A 24703-nucleotide genomic window follows, 5' to 3' on the forward strand; every position below is an offset into this window, starting at 1 on the left:
GTCCAACGTTTATATTTTTTCTACGAATCTTTGATTTAACATGTACTAAACATGAGTGGAATTTGCACCGCAGCGCCCCCACACCTTGATGCTCATGACAAGAATAGCATGTATAGTTATCTTAATTGAAGTGAATTGGGTTTAAATCGCTGTCATGTATGAATGAATTATATTTTTGCAATTTTACACATAATACACATTACACAAAACTGAAATTGCACGTCAAAATAACACATTGTCAATATTTTTTGAGACCCCCCAAAATTTCACAAATCACGTTTTCAGGGGAGCCCATGTCTTTTTGTAAGGGGAGCTGAGCTCCCCCTAGCTCCCCCGTAGTTCGCACCCTGCATACTTCTCTGATGCACACAGTATGCAAAATGCATTGTCAAATGAGTAGAATGTTCATTACAGACGGTATTCTTTGCACAAATTACTAACTTTAATAATACTTGTTAAAAACCATACTATAATTACAAAAATATCGCATGAAATATACATTTAAGCTCTCGCATTAACTTTAAAATGTAGATTTCAAACGACTTTTGTTCATGTCAACCTAAACAGCATATATACAGCCTTTTTTGCCCCACTGTATATGCTGAATTGTGTTTGGTAAAACATCTGGGTCACATGGTTTATTAATGCAGTGATTATTCCTATGTCTTGTCATAGACTACTCTGGGCCCTCTGTTCAGAAACTCTCGTATGGTGCAGTTTCTGTTTACTAATAAAGATATGGAGTCTTTGAAGGGACTGTATCGCATCATGACCAATGGATTTGTGAGTACAATAACAGAATCATATTCATAACCTCCTCCTCTAAGGTACATCAGTCAGTTCAAAATTAATAATCAAGCTAGAATCTTCTCATATAGGCCAAATTTTTATGTTCTCCATGAATTTATCTATATTTTTATACTATATTTAAGTGTCTATTTCCCATTGCAGACTTCTAAAGAAATTTTGATAGTGTGTAATAATGGTCTTCATCCTCTTGGGGGAGTTCTTCCTCTGGTTTTGAATGTTAGAAAGATTTTCATATTTAGCCATGAAAAAAGACAAATAAAAAAAAAAGTCACATAGCCAACATTTCCTCTGAAAATGAAAGGCTCTGAAATGAACCTTTACCCTGGAGCTAGATCCCTTGACGTAGACTAAGAGATCTGTAAGAAGTGAATCACCATTAACACTGATTAAATTCAGTTTTAGGTTCAATCTGTGTCTGGGAAACGGCTGCTTAGTTAATTTTAATCCTGTCTTCAAATATAATCGTGCAGGCCCAGTCAGCTCTCCAGTCACTCTAGTTGTGTGTGCTGTCTAGATGTGTGGATTGGCACATAGTTTGATGTATATTGTGTGTGTGTGTGTGTAGGCTGGTTGTGTGCACTTCCCCCACAGTGCTCCGTGTGAGGTGCGTGTGCTGATGCTGCTGTACTCGTCTAGGAAGAGGATCTTCATGGGACTCATCCCTAATGACCAGAGCGGATTCGTCAATGGCATTCGGCAGGTCATCACTAACCACAAACAAGTGCAGCAGCAACGCTCGGTGAGTCAGACGGTGAAATGTAGTATTTATCACTATAAACAAACACAGTTATTGATATGAAATGGACAGAGCAGCACAATACTGTAAAATTGTAAATATAAATGCTCACGTGAAATCTACATCTAAAGTAGCACAATCTTTTTGTTCCTGTAAAATGTTTGCGTAAAAGAACAAATGTTTTTTTTAACAGTTTATTTAACAGTGAAATTGATCCTGTTATGTTTCTTGCACCTTGTGAGCAGCTGTCTCCGGTTTTGCGTTGATGTTGCACACATAATACATATGGCACCTAAAATTAACACTTGCTAAGTGCTGAGTTAAAACACCCATTGCTTTGGCAATTTAAAACAAATGCCTGCTGATCGGTAACTATTTTTAGGACCTGCAACATATAATGCAAGGTTAAAGTAAACATTGCCAAATTGTATCCATGTGTCCCTGACACATGTCCTGGTTGGCATCAACATGCAAAATATTGAGGATCATACCAGCCATTCTAGAGGAAACCGGAGACGAAGAACCTGTTTTACTTTGACAGTATGTGACCCTGGACCACAAAAACCAGTCATAAGGGTCAATTTTTTTAAATGGAGATTTATACATCATCAAAAATATGAATAAATAAACTTTCCATTGATGTATGGTTTGTTAGGACAATATTTGGCTGAGATACAACTATTAAAAAATCTGTGGAGATGTGAAATTGAGGGGTGTTCTTGAGATCTGCATGTGTTTGTTTAACTACAATAGCAGCTAATCTTGTGGCTGACTCCAGCTAATATGTGTGTAGGTTGTTTTTTTTTAAAGATAGAAAAGCATAATACTATAGCAGTATTAAGCTGGATGTAAGTTGGTTACATGAGGTAAAACAAGGAAACTCCCTAATATGATTGATTTACAGGACAGTGAAGTCAGAATATTTCTTATATTTATGAGTGTCTTTGTATATGTTATTTTATCCATCAAACAGGAATTGTGCGCTCTCAAAAAGAAAAACAATTAATTCTCAGGTGAGTAGAAAAAAAAGGAGGACGTTTTAGTCCAACAGGTAGCTGAAATTGTCCGCACACTGGAAAAATCCAATCAGACCAAAAATTCTATCAAAAATATATTTTTTATTTTCCATATGCAAAAGTGACAAAAGTGCAAAGTGTCTTAAAAACAGACCAAAGAACAGACGTTTCAGCCCATGCTTTCTTCAGCTCAGTGCTATATGTTATTTTGTTAAATATTTATGTACTGTTATTAAATTAAATATTATTATTTCATTTTGTATACATTGGTGTTTACTTAAACACCTTATAATAAAATTGTATATAATTGTCAGAAATGTAATTCCTTACATATTTAATTAATTAAAGACTTGTCTCTAGTTAGTTTTGTTTTCAGAGCCAGTGCACCTTTAAATCATTAAATCATATATAAATTGTTTGTAGTTGGAACAATAAATTCTCAAAGAAGCATATCCTCAGATCTGTAGTTGTTTCACATTTTTTGCATCACTGGACAAAATGTTGATTACCAAAATAGTCACTTTAAAAATAATAAATTAATAAGTACTGTTTCAATAGTGTGTTAACATGATCTTCATGTGAAAAAAATCACTAGCCTTTTCTGTGTATGGTTCTATTTTTCAACTTCATTTCAATTAAAAAAGGCACACCTAAAACCCTGTAATAGCTGTAAATATGACAAACCCTAACCCCTTTTACTTCCATTGTGAGTGGCTTGCCACAACCCTGACTCTTTTTTAAGAGGTGAGTTGAAGTAATTGTTTTCAACATTTTGCCACAAGTGCTGTTGATTTTGATCTTATCTTGTATTGAACCTAAAAATCACTGCACAAAAAATAAATAAATAATTTTTTTCAAGTACGAGTTTGATGCATACAAAATCAATTATATGGTCACATGCTTGAAAATGTGCATGCCATGCGAACTCTAGCATAAAAACCTGTACAATATTGAAAACATACTTGCACACAACTATACCTTCATGAAAAGAACAGCATTTTGGGACACTTAAATGAAACAACCAAAAAATTTGCTTAAAGTGTGCTTGTTTTTTAATTGTGCTATTTTTGTGCTTTGTTCTTTAATTCTGTCATTAATCCATCGCTTGTCTGTATTCTCAGATGAACAATGTTGTTCAGATGCAACCTGGACAGGTCCCACCCAATCAGAACTTCCTCAACAGACCGCCGGGCCCCATCCCCGTTACGCATGGCAACGTGCAACAGCAGGTAAAGCAGCAGTGCTTCCCCCTCTCCTCTCTCCCCTGCCCTGCACTCTCTCTGTCTCTGGCCCTGTGCACTCACCCTGTTTGTATTTCTCCTCGGCTTGAGATGGAATGTGCATGCTGTTCTAAACCCTCCTGGTATCCTCCTCTCTGTCCCTCTCTGTCCCTCTCTTTCTGCCTCAGTCTGTGGTGGTGGGCTTGCCCTCCGTCAGTCAGGTCATACTGATGGAGGACCAGCAGAGACAGAACAACATGGTGAGAATCAGAAACATAATTATGCATGCATGCATGCACACACGTAGGACCATGTTTTCTGCAAGCACAGGGATTCACAGCTTGATTTTCTGCCATTTCTCCATCTTGTGAACAGCGTTGTGTGTTAAAGGGGACATTGCTGAATGAAGTCTCTTATGCTCACCAAGGCTACCTTTTTTTAGATGCCGTAAAAACAGTAATATTGTGAAATAATATTACAGTTTAAAATGTTAATATTTTACAATGTAATTCATTCCAAGCTGAATTTTCAGCTCCAGTCTTCAGTGTCACATGATCCTTCAGAAATCATTCTAATATGCTGATTTGCTGCTCAAGAAACATTTCTTATTATTATCAGTGTTGAAAACAGTTACTTATTTCACTCACTGAAATGCAAATTGTTTGGTTGATATTCTGTCTCTGTCCATTAAAATAAATCTACCATAAAAATTACAGACCCTTCATTTCTTTGTAAGTGGGCAAACTTAAAAAATCAGCAGGGGATCAAATAAATATTTTCCCCACTGTATGGGTCATTCATATGGAAATAGGATGGATTACACTGGTTGCACTGAAAACCATTCCCTAATCAGTGAGTCTTTTGAGTTGGATCTTTTAAATAAAATGAAAAATACAGTGTTACAAGTGTATGTTTCATGATGTTTTACCTGAGGCTGTAGAGATTTTCAAAAACAGTTTGTTCTTATGATGTTTATTTAAAAACAAATTAATTTGTAAGTTAATTTTTTTATAAAAAATAATAAATGAATGCATGAAATATGTTACTACGTTGTTTTGCATTATTTAATGCATAGTTACTGCATTTAATCTGCCTCTGAAAATACATCTTTAAATAGCCTGGAATCATGCATTTTTTTTCTATGGTTCCCATCCATAGAATAAACAATTCTGCTTGTGAATATCTAGTTTACTTTTTCCTAACTGTGTCAAACTAAACTCTGAATATCTGTGTGACTATTGGTCCATGGGCTGAGACTAAAAAGAGTGGAAAATGGTTATGTAAAACTAAGTTACGACTGTATTTGATGTGAGACATGTATTATAAGTGGACTTCTGGGAAGAATACTTCAAAGTGTGGAATATGTCCCTTTTAATACCTTTCATACAGTGTTACAAGTGTATGTTTCATGATGTTTTACCTGAGGCTGTAGAGATTTTCAAAAACAGTTTGTTCTTATGATGTTTATTTAAAAACAAATTAATTTGTAAGTTTATTTTTTTATAAAAAATAATAAATGAATGCATGAAATATGTTACTACGTTGTTTTGTATTATTTAATACATAGTTACTGCATTTAATCTGCCTCTGAAAATACATCTTTAAATAGCCTGGAATCATGCATTTTTTTTTCTATGGTTCCCATCCATAGAATAAACAATTCTGCTTGTGAATATCTAGTTTACTTTTTCCTAACTGTGTCAAACTAAACTCTGAATATCTGTGTGACTATTGGTCCATGGGCTGAGACTAAAAAGAGTGGAAAATGGTTATGTAAAACTAAGTTATGACTGTATTTGATGTGAGACATGTATTATAAGTGGACTTCTGGGAAGAATACTTCAAAGTGTGGAATATGTCCCTTTTAATACCTTTAACACCGTTACAGTGGCTCTGTATTCGCGGTTCTCTCCTGTGAGACTCGCACACAGAATTAGCACTTATGTAATACAGTGTTTTACAGCAACCTTTTCATGTCCACTTACTTTCTATCTTCATCACTGTGGTTTTGATTTTCATTAGCTGAGAGCAGTCATAACAGGTAATCAGCAGCCGCCGGTCACAGGTGCTCCGCCCAATCAGGTGGCCCAAGCTCAAGCCCAGCCTCCTGGTGGCATGCTGCGCCTCCCAAACCCAGGCGCAAACCCCCAACTCCGCAGTCTCCTCCTCAGCCAACAACCTGTAAGTGTGTGCAGCGAATAGCACATGAAGCCCTTCTATAGGACTTCCTTAAAGGAATAGTTCACCCCAAAATGAAAATTGTGTCATTAATTACCCTCATGTTGTTCCAAACCCGTAAGACCTCTGTTCATCTTTGGAACACAAATTAAGATATTGAATAGTTGATAGTTTGAATTTGGATGAAATCTGAGAGCTTTCTGACCCTGCATAGACAGCAACACAACTACCACATTCAAGGCCCAGAAAGGTAGTAAGGACATCATTGAAATAGGCCATGTGACATCAGTGGTTCAACATTAATTTTATGAAGCTACGAGAATACTTTTTGTGCGCAAAGAAAACAAAAATAACTTTATTCAACAATTCTTCTCTTCTGTGTCGGTCTTCGATGCACATTCACAATAGGGTTCGGATGCCATCGTCCATTGCCGATGGCTGACAGACATCACAATGTTGAGCCAGCATCGTGATTCCTTCATCCACCCCCTCTCCCGCAATCATAGAACGCGTAATTTTTTTCCCATGCCTTTCCGAGTACGGATTCGCGCTTCTGGCACTGCCCTAACCCTGCTCCCCCCACCCCCCGATGTCATCAATCATCGCGATGTTTCAATATAGACATCGTCTGATGCCAATTTGGTAGACTTCGCCCAACCCTAGTTCACGACAGTACCACGTCGCATGCGTGTGCATTCCTCTGCTTGCAAACAAGCCGCGGCGCATCTGAGTCCTGCGTCAGCAGCACCACACACACACGTATGTGTCGTGGTATTCTCATGAACGTGCGTCGAAGACTGAGACAAAAGAGAAGAGTGTTCCAAAGATGCACGGAGGTCTTACAGGTTTGGAACGACATGAGGGTGAGTAATTAATGACAGAATTTTCTTTTTTTGGGTGAACTATCCCTTTAAGCTGCGGTCACACTAAAACTTGAGTATGTGAAATTTCTACAGATGCTGCAAAGATTGTAATATGACGCCACACACTGCAGCATCTTAACATAATTCAACAAATAATTAAACATATGATACATAAAAATATGCAGTCTACTCCACTTTACTGCAATCCTGCATATTTAAAGTTTGCATTCTTTTAATTCAGATAAGAGGTCACATTGTGATGCATCAGTAATCTATGGATTCCACGTCTTCAGGTGATATGAATTCACAGGTCAAGAGTTCACCAAACCTGAACTTTGAAACGCAGCAAAATTCGCATGAGCTTGCATTTCCTGTCTCCTGCATTCGCATTCATACTGTAAAAATGGAAGTCAATTTAATGAAAGTGCCGTTCACAGTTCGGCTTGCTTTTATATTCCATAATCTCTCTCTGCAGCAGGGTGGGATGCAGGGCATGCAGGGAATGCATGCCATCCAGCAGATGGTCCATCCTGCACCAGGAGGGGGCGCTCAGATGCTGCCTCAGTGGAGGCAGCCTCACCAAGGTAGCGCTTAATTTCCAGTACAGTATCATTAGCACAATTTATTTTTATCACATCTGTGACCTCGTTAATTGTGTAAGAGATTTCATTTATTTGCTGTGGCTTGTACTGCTATTTATGTTTAATCTTTTTTAAAACCGTTTGGATACGTTTACGTGATAAGTTTTATTTTCCCACAGGTCCGCTGATGATTCCTACAGGTCCACGGGGTACAGTCGCACAGAATCCTGGGATGCCTCCGGTGTCAAGCATTATGGAGGATGAAATTCTTATGGACCTTATCTAAGGACTGCTTTACCCATCAATCTTTGCTTCAGAGGTTTCATTACAGAATACAGGAGTCATCTAAGCTCTGTTCTTTTTACTTTTTGTTAGAAGCAGGTGCATAGGGGAAGGTTAGAGGTGTTTAGAGTGAGATCAAGAGTTTATTTTCATACTTGCATATTTGTTGATGCGTTTACACACAAACCTATCACCGTATCATGAGAGCGGTAACTTGATTGTACATACAGACGGACCGAAGAGCAAGGCGTTTCATCACTCTACACCTCTCGCCTCAAGATTAATCAAACAAATCCGGTTACTATTATATTTTTATGAAAGTTTTACTTTCTATCGCTTTTACTTTTTCTTAATTTGTCTTTTGAAATGTTGTATGTTGTTTTATGAAAACGAATAAAGTAAATTTTCTCAAGCAATTTTTGTGTTTGAGGTTTTCCTTAAAGTGATAATCCACCCACATAAATAAAAATTGCCATCATTTTCTCACACTCAAGTCATTCCAAACCTGTACGCATTTGGTTTCTTCTGTTGAGCACACAAAAAAACGATACTTTGATAAGTGTTGATAACCAAACAGTTTCAGTTCGCATTAACTTCCGTTGTATTTTTTGTCCTTACAATGGAAGTCAATGGGAACCAAATATGTTTAGTCACCAACATTCTTCAATATATCTTCTTTTCTTTTGAAGTCATACAAATTTTGGATCAGCATGAGGATGAGCAAATGATGACAGAGTTTTAATTTTCTGGTGGACTGTCCCTTTAAGGCAAAGTATTTGTTTGTGTGTCAACCTGGTAGTGCTGTGATAGCAGTGGATGAGTGACTTAAATAGACTGAATGATAGGTTGCAAAACGCTCGATTCTGCCAAATGGTGTCACAGCGTTAAAATTAACCACTCCAATATGTCATGGAACCATACAGTGGACCTTTGTGCCAAGTAGTTCTACCAGATGGCAGCACTTCGACACACTTTCCTTGGCATAACACGTAATCAGGCTGGACACAGACACAATGTATGACTACAATCCACACATATTCAGAGATACTTTGGATCTGTGCGGTCGTATATGCATAATCTGACACTGAATCGTTCTGATTAACCATCTTGTGTGCAGAACAAACACTTTTAATGAGCGAACGTGACTATCCCATCATGCTTATTCTTTCAGAGCACCCTAAGGTATTAATTATGAAGCGCCATGTGACATTACTACATATCTGTCACATTACGAATGCGTGTTCTGAATCCATCGCACCAGTAATGGAAACATGGGTGCACAATGTGAGTTATCAAGTGCTGACATTCAGGAGAATTAAACAGCCTCCGGTCAGAGAGCAGTCGACCGTTTTTAGTTGCGTTTATAATTTTGTTCAGTGTACATTAGGTAAGAATGTGAACTCGGGTTCCCTTGCTTATATGCTTATACAGTACTGTGAGTATGTAAGATGCATACTGCTGCTGCACAAATAGCATGTCTAATAACTTGTAGCAGATCTATATAGGTGGAGGTGGAGGGTTTTAGAGGAACTCTAAGGGTGCTTTCACACTAGCACTTTTGGTGTGCACCCGGGTTCGATTGACGTCAGAGTTCGGTACGTTTGGGTGATGTGAAAGCTGTCTTCCAAACTCTGGTGCGCACCCGCGTACTGTAACGTTACCCGAGTCCGCTGAAAAAGGGTGGTCTGGGGTACGGTTCATGTGAACTCAGGTACGGTTCGCTGCTGATGTGAACGCAATCATACCAAATCACGTAAGTGAACCGCTATTAATGACGTATTATTTGATAAAAATGTGTGTGTGTGTGTGCGCATTTCACTCACTTTCATGACGAGCGTGACTGAAGCAGAGAGCTGTATATGTCATTTCTGTTCACCTTCAGAGTACTTTAGAACATTTGCAGTACATTTGTAAGGCAGACGTAAGTGCCGTTATGTACTGAAGCTTTGGAAACAAACCAACGGTTCAAAAACATAAATATAAAATTGAAGAGAGCCTTGCTACGCATTTTGCCGTCTTCTCCTGCGCCATCGTTACTAAGCAACGGGGTAAACAGCTGCTGGCTTGATGACGCAAACGAACCGCGGTTCGGACCCAAATAATATTATGTGAACACAGTCCAGCGGGGGCAGGGGGAGGGGGGACCAATCGAACTCGGGTTCGAACCAAGCAATCGAACCAAGTGTGAAAGCACTCTAAAAGCACGCTGCAAGCTGCTCTAGTGAATGCTGACAATCCATTTATATTTAAAGCAGTAAGCTCATTGGCTGCATATGCAACATGAACCAATCAGCTTCTGCCAAGTAGTTTAATGCTATGAATATAATCAGTTTGAGTTAACTACCTGTGACGAGTGAGGCTGGGCCGAGAGCCGTGGGAGCGGAGCGAGGCCGGTGGAGTTAATGATAATGAGCAACATCTGTGCCACTCACCGGTCTCTAGTCCCACGGAGGAGCTCCAGAAGGATAAAAGGAGGAGTGACGACAGTGCATGACAAGAGAGGACCAGGCCTGGACTTTTTGTGTTTTGTGTGCGGCAGTCGTCCGCGAGTGGCTGCCACTTTAATGTTCGCCGGTTTAAATGTTCGCCGGTTCCCGCCTCCTTCTTCCCGATCTACGAACTGTTACACTACCCATCAGCCTGCGCCATCTAGAATTTCATGACAACTTGGCATATTGTTAAATACCAAAGAGACTGTGACATCTGCACCAAAAGCCTCATGGTTAGTGCACCCACATACAGCACAACTGCGCTCATGGTGCCCGAGTTTGATTCCCGTCTCGTGGTCCTTTGCCGATCCTGCCCCCCTCTCTCTCCACCCAATGCTTTCCTGTCACCTCTCTACTGTCCTGTCCCAATAAAAGCAGAAAATACCCATAAATATAACTTAAAAAAAGAAATGGCTTTTGATATTGCTGCACCAAAAGAAAACTTAATTTTACATCAAGATTTTTAAAAGGAAAGAAAAAACACTTTGTTGTATTATTATCACAGCAAAAGACAAAAAAAAAAAATTGATAGTTTAGGGCTTGTGTTTGTTAGTCTGCGATTTAGGAAGTGTTTGTAGTGCAGTCCAGCTTTAGATGTAAGTCACTCCTGCAATGCTAAGCTTTCATTCAGAAAATATTTGCTGTCACAGGGAACATATGCATCTGTACATACAAACATCTCAGCAATCAGCACTGAGCAAAGTGCTAACATTGCACTAACATTATGCAGTTAACAGTGAAAGTGTGCTTTGTGCTAATGCAGTAGTTAAACTTTAATGCAATTGGAAGTAACCGCAAGATGGCCCATGGAGTGTCACACATGGTTACATCTCACATCATGTTGCATATTATTGTTTTGTATTGCTGCCTTTCAAAAACGCACGCAAAGAACAGTAGCCCCACCTTTATGTCGTCTTGAGAGGACAACACAGGGTTTGACACAAACATGGCATGAATTACTTGCTGCATTAGATATATTCTGACATGCCCTTGAGAATAGCAAATTTTGATGTGGCTAAATCTGCTGGCATGGTTTAATGCAGCAGAGAGGAAGCAGCGCTTTCCACATGTCTGGAGGACTTGTGTGCAAAAAAAATACCGAGGCACAGATTTTACATTAGACACTCATATGCCAGAACACAAGAGTGGCTTCTGGAGAGCAACACTACAGCAGGAACCACTTTAAATAGAGTTCACAATAAAGAAAAAAAAATCTTTTCAAAGTCTAGTTTATAAATGTAGTCCTTCATGTCAGATTTGTATGGTTTCGAAAAACATTTATATTTTCATTTGCAAGGTCCAGTTTAATTAACTTGTTGCATTTTCCCTACACATTAAATGCATGTTAAAATAATGTCAGAGATCAAATATTTTTCAAGATAATTTTTTTTTCTTTTCAAAAGTAACAAGTTTTTGGGGATTCAGACCCTAACTTGGACTTTGCCTTGTCATAAAAAGGTGAAATTATCTGATATTTTAAGAGACTTTTTGACTCAGTCATGAGGGTCTGTAGGGATCCCCTTTATCATATTCTTTGTTTTGAAAAATAATAATAAATAAATAAAGATAATAAGCTGTGAAGCAGTTTATTTACCTAAGAAAAATAGTATCAGTTCTGTCATGACAACTCTCGAGGGATTGGCATGTTGTATTTGGTCTTGGTGGAATAGATCTGCTACACTGCTGCTGCTGCTGCTGCTACCGAGACTTGCTACTGCCAATACGTCCACAACATGCTGCTTTGAGCATGTAAGAAAAATTGCTGCTGCACATATAACATACACGAATAACCCCCATAGCATATATGATCACCCCGTAGCAGATCTATACAGGTGGAGCTGGGGAAGGTGGAGGGTTCCTGAAGTGTGCTGCTACTTCTACAGCAAACACTAGCCAAGTATTGGAATGTTGAGCAGCGAGCTCATTGGCTACCGATACAGGAGAGAACCAATCAGCTGTGACATGTGATGTCATTGTCATATTGAGTTAGATCTATCAGACTGCGCCATCTAGAGTTTCATGCTAGAACTTTGTATTTGTATCAGTACAGTATAATCATGACATTTTTCACCTATCAAAATTAAGGTAAATACAGAAATTAAAAACACAGGAGATGTGTGCTCAAATCCCTCCATGTGTGAATTGCATTTTGACTGTAGATTTGAACTAATTTGATCAAGAGCATCACGTCATTGACCCACATGACAAAAACAGATAGCTGGCACAGCAAAACTGAGCAGAAACTCATCCTGAGAGCACCGTGTCGTCCCAGAGTATTTCACTCTGCGGGTGAGGACACAGCGGCAAGCATTAACTCTGAAGCGTGGCGTGAAACGCGCCGTGTTCACTAAAGCTAGTAAAGCATTGCGGCGCTCTACTGGTGTACAATTCCAGGGTTGAGCTGTGGGCTTTCCCTCGGCTCCCTGTGAAGGGCGGTAATCACACACACAGGGCCTATAGTGTTCAGCACGCCCGCTCTGTCTTCATCATGTGAACTGCATTAATCCTCCAGCCGGCCCGCATCACTGTTCATTTAATGGCCTGTGGTGTCCACATAATCAGTCACATCTCAGTTCCCCCGCGAGAGAGACCGAAAGAGGGAGAATTACCAAGAAAAACACAGTCCACATGGTCAAAATACACACACTGCACAACGTACACGACTGCCATGCCGGAGAAGTGCGAGTGAGTTTGTGTGTGTGTTTAGGGGGGAACTAAACTAGAGAAAGGTTTTGTTTTAATTGGGGTGAAAGCGGAAGAGATGAGGCGATTGTAAATGAGGAGGGGGACAGCTTGCAGTCTTAATCAATGGAGATTGAGGGCTTTGACTCAGAGAGAGAGCAGTCAACAGGGAGACATACAGAGATCCAGGAAGATTTCAACATAGGAGGGTATCTGTGGGAGAGAGGAGGAGATTGGAAAGAGGAGAGAGAACCGGAGGGAGGGAGGGATATCCACTGCACTGTTGTGTGACTGGAAATTTAATAGAGAGAGAGAGGGAGGGAGAGGAAGAAGGAGCAGGATGCTGAAGCTGGACGAGAGAGAGAGAGAGAGAGAGAGAGAGAGAGACTACTGATGTAGAATTCCAGGGTTGAGCTACGGGCTGTGAACAATGCCTCCTCTACTACTGCATAGAGCGCAGTTCGGGGGCAAAAGGCAGGAAGGGAAGGGGGCGGGGGTATTCAAAGAGAGCGAGGGAGCTAAATGGTATAGATGTGATGTCAGTGGAGCGAGTGCGCCGCAGAGAGCGACGGAGGAGGGGAGACCAAAGTCAGGTGAAGGGAGTTCGTGGGTGCCGCCGGGATTGGCCACTGGACCATACGAGCCCCTCTGAGGAAGCCGTATAGCCCAATGTGAATATCATTTTAGGCTGAAAGACACTGCAGCTGTGTTACATATCCATCCTGAGAGGGAAAAAAAATAAGAGAGGGGTAAAAGGAGGTAAAGTCAGCTGCAATCTCATCTCTCAGATGTTTATTGCGAGCAACAAATGCACTATGCGCAGAGTCGGATGTGAAGAGTTAAAAGTGGAGAGAGAGTGAGGCACTGACTGATTCCTCGTGCCTGAATTTAGAATGTTATCAATTCAGTGCTAATCAGCCATCTGATATCCCTCATCCCTCTCTCTCGCTCTCTGTCTGTCTCTCCTCCGCTGACCTCTCCCTCCTCCTCTCACACCTCATTTACCCCCCAATTCCTCCAAGCACCAACTCAAGTTGTCACACCCCCATGTATCGAGCGATATCCCTCACAATTATTTATTGCGATCTTCTGCGCAACCTCGCTCTAATTGGTAAGAAAAGGTGCGCGCTGGAAGCGTTTAAAGCCAGATGCTGGGTGCTCGCTCCCGGCGTTGCTATGCCAACGCAACATCCAAAGCAGAGCGCGTCCGCACATGCGTTCTGTACCTTGCTCACGCATACGCGCACAAATATCACTCCTACACAAATACACAAAGTGCGAAGCTGAGCAGGGAATTCTTATGCATTACCAGGCCTGTCTCGTGTCGATAAAAGGACAGATGTCTGTCTCCGCCGTAGAGTGCATCGATTGATTGACATGTCCTGCGCGTTCTGATGTGATGCACATGAAATATGGTCTAACTGACATTCACCTGCGCCATTGCTCATTAAATAAGTAATTGTCCCTGTAGATGAGAGATTTACATACACGGGGGTCTTTCTTGCCCAAAACTTTATGAAAGGACAATATTGTGACTTTGACTTATTCACATGAGTGAGTGATCCGGCAGCAGGTACTCAGAACAACAACACGGTTGCAAGTTTAAAAGTGTTTGTATAACAAATAGTTCAAATAATATTAAGTTAATATTGAGTAACACACATGTCAAACTAAATTTGGCGAGACCGATGAAAATAGTTTTAGAAGAGGCCAGTGCATCAATCTCAAGCAACGCACATACTGGAACACTGTTGTGAGTGGAGTAGAGCAACAGTAACATGGTTGCCAGGTCTGCTAAACAAAACCCAATTGACCCTTTGCAAATTGCGGGAAAACTGTGGACTTGGCCACACTGAACAGTAATCTTTTTCATCCAGCTCAAGGCGTTCTGTCATCACTCCATATTTTTTTAGTTCCAGACCATTTTTTAGTTTACTATTCCCTCTGCGCACCAGTGATATAAACCCGCTCCAAGTTCAAATCATAGTGTGAGTTTCTGAGATCCTCTCAGGCGATTCTATAGATTTCATTGGTCATCTCTGCTTGTTTAACCAATCAAAAGTATTTTTGATGAGCTTTTGGCCTTGTCTCGCGATCATTAAACTTGTTCAAGATGAACTACACTAGCCTGCCACCGGTTGCCACGGAACGCAATTTTTACAAGGGAACCTCCCTCAAAACGCCATTGGGCTAGTTTTGAGTAGCAATTGGGCAGGTTTTGTTGTGAAAACCTGACAACCCTGCCGATTGGCGAGATCTGCTGGTTGCAGGCGGGGGAGGAGTAAAGAGGCGTCCGTCAGGTCGGACACTTCCTTCGTGCTTTCCAGAGTGTGCTGAACCAATGTCATTCATTATCCAAATATAAGCAATAGGTTAACCAGAACGTTTTCGTCCAAACCTTTACTCTTATACAATAAAAATGTATATTTACTGGATAGCCTAATCTTAATTTTTGTTAATATTCTGTTTGAATATCAGATATCAATCATTAATTTCATCAGTCATTATAAATCAATTAATTAATATCAAGATTGGTTAAATGCAGGAAATTGTCTAAGAAAAAACATGCAACACCTTGTCATCCTTGTCATCACAGAATCTGACCAATGAGAATAAAGTGTCATCATCAAGGCTTTCGCAGCCGATTTTGAACAACTGCAGTGTCTGGCTGGTCTCATTTTGCTATCGCGGTACTTTGATGGCATTTGTGATCGTACGGCGGCTGCAGTGCCAATCAAAGTCGGACACATTTTCTAACCAGAATGCATTGCTTTTGTCAGGCGGCAGCCGATCTTTGCAGTGCCGCATGAAGTCGTACAAGCCTAATTTTGCACGTTCACAGCAGTAAGCCCATATATGGGAATCCGGGAGCTGAGAGTGTGGCACGTGAACATGGAGTATTTTTTGTAAATTGAATGCACAAAATGTGCTTATTCAACTGTCAACAACAGCTTTTACAGTAAAACGTTCATAAATGAATACAGTATAGAGGAAGACCAGACAGAAGCAAAACCAGAGTTCAAGCTTTACTTGGTTAAAGATAACCGAGACCTTCAAACACTTGCAGGTGTCGAGCTTGTTTTGCTTTTGATTGACAGGTAAATATTATTGCTATATTAATAAAGGGCGTGTTTGGGTTAGTCTGAAGATCTTGAACGACTATACCTTGCTTTTACAGCACATTTAAGGATAATATGCAGTTTCTAAAGTCTTTGGTTCACGGTTATGTGTTTAGGTTTGATTGATAAATGAGAGTACACTTGAGAGTAAAGGGGTCATGAACTGCCTTTGTTTTTTATTTTGTACTGTTCTCTGAGATCTACTTATGTTATCAAGATTTTTACATCGAAAACATTATAATTTAGAAGTAATGGGCTATTTTCTGTCCTGCTTTTGACCTCTTTTTGAATAGGCGTGGCAGATTGGAGACTCGGAAGTAAACGCCCACTGCTATGATTGGCTAACAGTTGTGTATATTTGACAGCGTACTTTCCTCATAGATGGACGATGCTGTGATTTAGGTCAAAAACGCATAAATAACTCAATGCATATCAAACGATCTGTAAGGAGAGACAAAGCAATAGTGATCACGTAATGAAAACAGTTACACTTGTGTTATGACATTACTGTCCGATCCAATCGGCACAGCATCTTATTTTAGTTTCAATCTTTTTGAGAATCCCCCGTCAAATTTTGCCTTGTTTGTAAACGAATCCGTGGTAAAATGAAGTGAAGGACCGAGTTCTTACTGACGCAGTCTGGATCTTCATTAAAAATAAAGTTAATCCACTCTTTTCTAACATTGGGATCAGGCAATGCAAAGACTGTTTTTACACAACTTCCACAACTGCACAGTGCCTTGTTGTCTTCAGTTGTCTGCATGTTCGCCTCTCTCATAAACACTACAGTGGGCGGGCCTAAACAGGCAGTGATGTAGAAGCAGGCATTGATCATCATCTGCGGAGGCGGAGTTTAGCCACACTATTACATCATAGAGTAGAACATTCCAAAAGCTGTAATTTTGGCAGATTGGCTTTAATATAAGCTGTTTCACACTAACGAGAAAGTTCTGTTTTTAAAGTACAATAACCTCTTATATGTCAAAAGATAATTTCATGGCCCCTTTAAATTTAAGAGTGGTCGGTTTTTTCAATTTAATCGTTATTTTACTATCTCTGTTGTACCATTTGATTCAAGCTAATGATAATTAATTTATCTCATGAGCTTTTAACCACACTACATGTTCTACAGGCTCATTCGTATGCTACACGTTTTTATAGAAAACGTAGCCTACTCTGGTAAAGTTGGCGTTATCTCTTTCTGCGTGTATTTTTCCATCTGACCCGCCACTACTCACAGGCAGACAGTGCTGTGCTTCCAGCTCTGCGAAAGGGTGAATCAATTTAAGAGAGAGAGAGAGGGAGGGAAAGAGGATGTTGAACAGAGAGAGAGAGAGAGCGAGAGAGAGCGAGAGAGAGCGAGGGAGACGGAGAAAGACAGGCGAGAGGAGACGTCGACTCCGCACCACAGCTTCTGAAGGATATATTTAGATTAAAAACAAAGGAAGAGTAGACGAGGTAAGGCTGGATAAATATAGTAATACTGCTTGTAAAGCAAACATTTTGTACGTATGTAGTCTAGGAAATTTGTGCATAACTAGCTTTCGTAAACTGCTGCGTATAATAGCCTAATATTGTAATTTCTGTTATTTGCCATTTGTGTTAACAACTATAATATCGAAAGCCTGGTTTAATTATGTATATGAGTATAAAGGAATTAATGCGGCAGTATGTGTGTGTCTCTGTGTAGCCTATATGTCCAGTTGAGCGCGGGTGCGCGCACGTGTGTGTGTCCGGGCGTCGATGTAAACTAATGAATTTGTGCTGTCGAGACACCTTTGACCAATATGTAGTGACCGGAGACGGAGAAAGACAGGCGAGAGGAGACGTCGACTCCGCACCACAGCTTCTGAAGGATATATTTAGATTAAAAAACAAAGGAAGAGTAGACGAGGTAAGGCTGGATAAATATAGTAATACTGCTTGTAAAGCAAACATTTTGTACGTATGTAGTCTAGGAAATTTGTGCATAACTAGCTTTCGTAAACTGCTGCGTATAATAGCCTAATATTGTAATTTCTGTTATTTGCCATTTGTGTTAACAACTATAATATCGAAAGCCTGGTTTAATTATGTATATGAGTATAAAGGAATTAATGCGGCAGTATGTGTGTGTCTCTGTGTAGCCTATATGTCCAGTTGAGCGCGGGTGCGCGCACGTGTGTGTGTCCGGGCGTCGATGTAAACTAATGAATTTGTGCTGTCGAGACACCTTTGACCAATATGTAGTGACCTAGAGTCATAAATTATGGATGGATTACTTTAGGATATAGGACTGCTTATTACAGGACGCGGAATGATAGGTTATTCGTTTTAAACACAAAACTATTCTAAAAAACGTAACGTCCGCTATTTTAAGTCAGTGCTGGTTATGTGTGCAATAATGTTAGACTTTTCTACGTAACGCGTAAATATCGGCCTCTCAATGCGTATTTGTCAGAGTGTAAAACCAAGGATGCTCATCAATGCGCAATTTCTTTAGTTTACTTGTCACGCTGTTTCTTGGATTTACTAATAACCAGTGTGGCAACCACTAAAGCCGTTGCCTTTAAACTTTGGATTACATTTGTATTTTGTGGAAATGATTGAATGTTTTCACTTTAGAAGACGCTTTGTCCAGATTATGGGTATAAATACGAAGGCGCTGTGTGGCCTGTGATAAATCACTACAGCGCTCCACCGCTCCACCGCTCGCGAACAAGAAACAAACAGATTAAGCGCAATGAATGAAGATCCACTGCTGTTATCTGTGACACATGAAACGAAGGGCTTAAATGCTGATGTGTTGTCGCGGTGGTTCAGCTGAGGGAAATTAGCCCATAGGCATGTGCTGTGCGCTCTGATAGTGTGTGTGTGTGTGTGTGTGTGAGACATGAGTGGTGATGGCTTGGGCATCTGTTGCTGAAGGAACAGGGTGCAATTCTTCACACAGGTTTCTCATGCTGTATCTTATTTACGGAGGAGTAAAGCTAGGCTATACCTTATCTCTGTGTGTATTGTTGGGTAGCAATAGCAATTTCTGCTGATGTTATAATAATGCTATGTCAGTTCAGAAGTAAAAGGGTTGTAGGTTCATTTAAAATTTATGGTGTAGAAGATGGTCCAGAGTTTGAGTCATGCTGTCATATTGGAAGAAAATGATTAAAATTTTGATTTTATACAGAGAGCTCAGGCTCCATCCAGAGTGCATATATAAGAGAGCAGAAATGTGCTTTCATTATTATATATGTTCCCTTGGCAACGTAAGCCATCACATAAATAAATTGATTTGAACAAGCTTTGAGGGAGACATTTCACATTGCAAGCCAGGTATCGCTGGGCCAAAATGGCTGCAATCACAATCATGACATGTATGTTGGTAAACAGCTTGTTGAGTACTAAAACGTTAACATTTTTCCGCTCTTGGAGCTCCTCAGAGCTGGTACAGTTTGTGGCAGAAACAACAACTTCAGTCACCGTTTACTTTCATTGTATGATAAAAAAAGATGCAGTTAAAGTGAATAGTGACTGTCTAACCTCTCATTTTGTGGTTTGTGGAAGAAAGTCAGTCGTACAGGTTAGGAGCAACATGAGGGCGAGTAAATGATGACGGCGTTTTCATTTTTGCGTGAACTATCCCTTTAAACTCTGGAGTCACCCAGGGCTGTATTCATAAAAACCATCCACCATGTTGGAATTAACGCACGTTAATAACTCTCTAATGCCTCTTGAATGGTTTGAAGTGAGCCATTTACCTGCTGTGGATTTTCCAATGGGTTCCTTTAACATGCAGGTGTTAAATTTAAAGGTGACATGAAGTTTTACGAATAATCATTTAAATGCCTTTGTTCACACTCCATTCCTCTCTGTGACTGTGCAATATATTGCATGTGAAGTTACAACTGATAAATTATATCTAATGCTTTATTTTTATTTTTTTTTGCATCAGCTTCAAGCTTCTCTTGCAAAAAGGTCCTTTAAAATCATACCATTTATGTGTGTGCGCTAGTCGACCTTTGATGCCTCCCCTTACTTTAGCATTTCATGTGCCTTTTTTTAAATGTATGAAGCGGCTTTTAACTTCAGTGGGTCTAAAGGTGACAGACATCAGCCGTCAAGAGAGGAAGACTTTACGCAGACATGCTTTAGGGAGCACTGCACCCTCAACCCTTCTGCTCCAGTCAGACCCTTCAGGGCTGCAACTCAGCAAGTTGCTCCTCAGCGCCTGCGGCAAATCTAGATCTAAATAATTAGATAATGATTAAAAGGTGGTTTAGAGACACACAGAAAACAAAGGCGATGAAAGTCGGTTGACATCAAGGAAATACAAGACGCAGCTGTAGAACAGAACCAGCCGCCTTAGTGGGATTAGATTATGTGCATGTGGAGAGCAAGGTGTGGTTGCATAGTGTTGAATAATAACTTTGCACATGTTACGGCCTTGATCATCTATTAGAGGGATAAACAACTAGAAACTGCCAGCTTTTTGTGTATTTTTTTGTTGTTAAACATCATAATTTTTTTTTTGACATTTAAGGAATATTTCAGGTTCAGTAATGGTTAAAGCTCAATCAACAGCATCTGTGGCGTCATGTTGATTAACCCAGAAATTAATTTCTGCTTTGCCTTTTTCTTTACAAAAAGTGAAAATCTGTGTTACAGTGGGGCATTCGCAATGGAAGTGAACTGGTTTTATCTGTACATGTTTCAGATTGTAAAAATAACTCAATAGTATAGCCACGAGATAACAAGATCTGTTAACATGGTTTTAGTTTAGGGGAAAACACTTTTTTTCTGTGCAATATTACAGATCTGTCACCATGATAATGGAATGCCATGGGACCTACAAATGACTGTAAATATGATGTAAACAGTTTTTATAGCTCAAATAATACACAAGTTTTGTGAGATGATTTAATGTAAGTGCTTTTATAAAATAAGCATCACGTTTCTGCTTTTAAAAATTCTGTTTCTCAAAAATTGGCCCCGCTTACATTATGCTCATCGTAAATTGGATTTTTGAAAAAAACAAGGGACAAGTCAAAATAATTTGTGGTAGTCAATATTATCCCACATGTGCTGGCAACTGAGCTTAATTTGTATTGATCCTGAAATATTCATTTAATAAAGCATTCATCCTATAGGAACTGGATGGCCAGGGATCAAACTTTGTATTCCATTTGGAAATGTTATTTATATATTTTACTTCACCCTTGTTCACCTCTATTTCCATTAGGAAAAATCAATGATGGATGTGTACAGTAATGCATTAATTAAACCGGAACGCTCTTTAATTATTAGAGTCATAAATTTGTCTTGTTTACTCTTAGACAATGACAATGATAAGCAAAAACACACGCTCACACATGGGACATGGTTCAACACACCTGCACACCTGTCTCTTTTAGATGACTCAAAGAAATGATCACACACACACACACTCCACTGGGCTAAACTGCCTCATAGGCTTCTTCTTGCACATGCCAGGTGACACATCATCCTAAGTCAGTTTTTTTTTCTGGAATATCAGCTGCATAACAATAAAGGTCTGTTTTTCTAATTCAGAAGGGGCGTGGGAGGGTTTTGTAGCGTGTTGGATGATGTTAGCCATCCACTAGTCTTTGGTGCTCTTGTGCCATGGGATCTGGAGCTAAATTCTGGCTGATGACATGCAGAGAAATTTTGCAGTACGATACTGTTGGGGCTAAGTGCTTCCACAGACCATTGTTTGAAGCCAAAAAATCAGAGCCTGTGTCGAATTTTAGTTTTATCTCCCATAATCTTTAAGCCATTACATTGCTGGACGATTTCCCCTGGAGATAACGGCACAGACGCCTCTTTATGGTGCACTGGCCGTACTCGTAGTCAGTATTCAAGGCCGTATAACACTATGCCAGAGCAGGACGTTTAATGCATCTTGCAACGTGTTACGTCTACTGGCTGGCTGAATTATGACATTGAGCAAAGTTATAAAAGTATAATGAATAAGTCTGAAGTGATGTCTAGGGACAACAGTTACACCATCATGGCAAGTGCGAGACACTTCTGTCTTATTTTAATGCACCGCACATAAAATATGAATCCCCTTGTTTAAGCGAGGGAGAAGGATGAAGCTTCCTGGATGCCTTCTTTGCTTGAACCGCTTTGGAACGATCCGAGAGCCAGGAGCCAGAGTTTTCATGCAAAACGCCTTAGTGGCGTTCAAGACATGCCGCTCTCAGCTGGATCGTGAGAAGGCCATCTGCAGGCTTCATTGAAGAGATGGCTGGACTGCTGAATTGACCACTGCCTAACTTAGCAATCCAAGGCGTCTCCGTCGATATGGAGATGGCTTGGTATAAATCATCGCATGTCACCTTGTGTGTGCAGACACAGGGTTGAAGTGACGTTGTGAATGCTCTGCATGCTCTGGCCCCCTTTAAAACCGATAAACGAGGTGGACTGACCCATGCGAACGCTAACCCATCCATTGTGCTGATTCTGGCCTCCTTCGCTCTCCCCGCAGAGTGGGGGCGTGGAGGAAGAGGGCCACGGCATAATTAGCCATGATTGCTTTGATTGAGTTCCCCGGTCCAGGCCTGTGTGCTGGTCCTTCAGGGGAACAATGAAGACTGTCAGACCTTTAATTATTGAGTAATTGTCAGTAAGGAATGGCAGTGGTTAGCAATATAAAATTAATACCGTAATCCAGCCCCGAAGTGACATAATTGGAAACAGTGGAAATGTCTCACCAGGCAGGAAGCGTTCGTGACGTTCGAGTCTCCCGTGGCGAGGTCTGGAAACCCACTGGAGCAATTGAAGTGCACTCGTGTGGAGGTAAAAGGTTTTAGGGATGGAGGGACTCGGGTAAAAGGTCTGTCATGTGTGAGGGAAGGTGGACACATCTTGATCGTGTGTTCGCGAAGACGGACAATAGGCACGGATGGCCAGTGCCGAGTTAAGTAAATTGCCCGTGAGGGATTATTAATGATTATTAATAAGAGTCTGTGTGGATTTGAGGTGAAATAGGCAGCCGTGTGTTAATAAAGCAGTCTATCTCTGTTTAGATTATCTGTACATTAGCAGATTTTCACAACTTGCTTCACGCAAGTGTGTTTAGCGCTGCTAGTGTTGTTGGCAGGTGAACAGAATGGGCATTTAGCTTTGTTTTGTTCAGAGAGAAAGAATACATGGAGGGATTTTAAGGTCACGCATGGTGTATTTTTGGGTTTTGAGTCATGACAGATGCTGGCCTCTGCGTGGCTATTTGAAGAAAGCTCGCCGGCTGAGATGCTTTCAGAACATATACTCTGCGCAATGTGTTTGTAGTGACTGCAGCCATGCTGAGGTTTATCCATGCGCTACTAATGCTAACTGCAAGTGATGGCTCTATGTTTAGCCCATCATGTTTGACTCAAAACATGAAGAACTACATCTGGAAGTGTTTTAGCCATGATCCTAAGGCATATTGGCAAAAGCACCAGGTCAACTGCAAGTCAACCTAAGATTCAGCCATGTGTTTATAAGCCATCGATTTTTAGAGGTGGCCGTAATATGATGTTATATAGATAATGGATTGTCACATTGATATTCCCTAATGGAGACTGTCAGGAGCTGCTTACTTTATGGCTAAACAGATAGAGCCTGACTTGTAAGGGTGGTCGGACAATGGCTCGATCATGTGTGAGTAAAGCTGACTTGGGGTAATGGAAGTGGTCAGGCTATGGTTAGCTCATGTGTTTGGAGAGGCAGTTTGGTAATGAGAGCATTCAGGCTTCAGTGACCTCGCAACGCAAGCACTATGGCGGTGCCGCCGCATTGAGCCACACTATCTGGAAGGAGTTTGATTCGGGTCACCGGAGGAATAAGTGAGCCAGGGCAGGAGGAGGGCTCGGCGCAGCAGTGTAGACTTAGGCTAAGGGGATTTTCCTGTTGTAAATGTGCGCATGTACGTATGCATGCTTTTCTGTGCGAGAACGAGGATGCCGACTGTGTCTTACAAAGCAGGCCAGCCAGAATACAGTATATCACGATGATGATGATGGTGTCTGATTAGGAGTTCCAGATTCTGAGCCTCATCTGTGCTGCTTTTCGTGAGGCTTTAAGCAGACACTGTCCCTGGGGGAGAGTTTATTTACTGTGAAGTGGTGGTCACCACGAGGTGTGTTTGTGTGCGCTCTGGGAACGTCTTAATGCCGTCCTCTGGGGTGGGAGAAAGTAGTCGCAAAGGAAGAGTCTAATGCAAAGGAAGGACCTTGAATTATGCAAGTTTTTCATGGTTAAAGCTGGGAATCATAAGGAATGTTGTAATGATTCTGGTTCCTTTAAGATTAAATTTAAGATTCTCTTAGTACTTGAGTAGAATGCCCTGACTTATTCAGTCAGTGCGTGAGTCATTAGACAGATTCAAACCGATAACTAATGAGTTTGAAATGATTTTTTTAGTCTTTTTGGTTGATTCATTAAAAAGAACTGAAGAGTCATTAATTCACAAATGTTTGTTGTTATGCGCAACCAGAAAGTTTATCGCAATCAAAGGCATTTCTTTGTATTATTTGTATTATTTGTGGTTCTCTCATCACATTTAATTCAAACTCAGAACTTCTTTACTTTATTGTGTGTTCCTTGTTTTATTGTTCAGTTTCATGTTTTGTTTTGTTTGTTTTTTTAAGAAAAAAAGCTTTAAAAATTGTAGGATTTGTAATCCTTTATTTAGTAACATGGACTTCTTCTGACATGATTTTCCTTTTTGAACAAAGTCGTTTAACT

General features: G+C 40.4%; 2 protein-coding genes across 4 annotated transcripts in view; both read left to right on the forward strand.

Moving 5' to 3' along the window:
* The window catches only part of LOC107551134 (mediator of RNA polymerase II transcription subunit 25-like), an 18648-nt gene extending 10613 nt beyond the window's left edge, over window positions 1-8035 (forward strand). Inside the window, exons 12-18 of the mRNA XM_016232637.1 lie at window positions 676-783; window positions 1376-1549; window positions 3684-3791; window positions 3971-4042; window positions 5805-5963; window positions 7299-7407; window positions 7584-8035. Of these exons, the coding sequence (XP_016088123.1) occupies window positions 676-783; window positions 1376-1549; window positions 3684-3791; window positions 3971-4042; window positions 5805-5963; window positions 7299-7407; window positions 7584-7690 (837 nt within the window). The 3' untranslated portion in view covers window positions 7691-8035. The remainder of the gene's footprint in view (window positions 1-675; window positions 784-1375; window positions 1550-3683; window positions 3792-3970; window positions 4043-5804; window positions 5964-7298; window positions 7408-7583) is intronic.
* A 9381-nt stretch (window positions 8036-17416) lies between these two features.
* The window catches only part of LOC107551155 (leucine-rich repeat-containing protein 4B-like), a 32946-nt gene continuing 25659 nt past the window's right edge, over window positions 17417-24703 (forward strand). For 2 of the 3 annotated variants that reach the window (XM_016232663.1, XM_016232664.1), the window contains exon 1: window positions 17798-17870. The gene's annotated coding sequence lies outside the window, so the exon portion shown is untranslated. Of the gene's footprint in view, window positions 17435-17797; window positions 17871-24703 lie in introns of those variants that run through there. The other variant, XM_016232662.1, reaches the window with a different exon arrangement.

Source organism: Sinocyclocheilus grahami, unplaced genomic scaffold (assembly GCF_001515645.1).
Source record: "Sinocyclocheilus grahami isolate Dianchi unplaced genomic scaffold, SAMN03320097.WGS_v1.1 scaffold416.1, whole genome shotgun sequence".
NCBI lineage: Eukaryota > Metazoa > Chordata > Actinopteri > Cypriniformes > Cyprinidae > Sinocyclocheilus > Sinocyclocheilus grahami.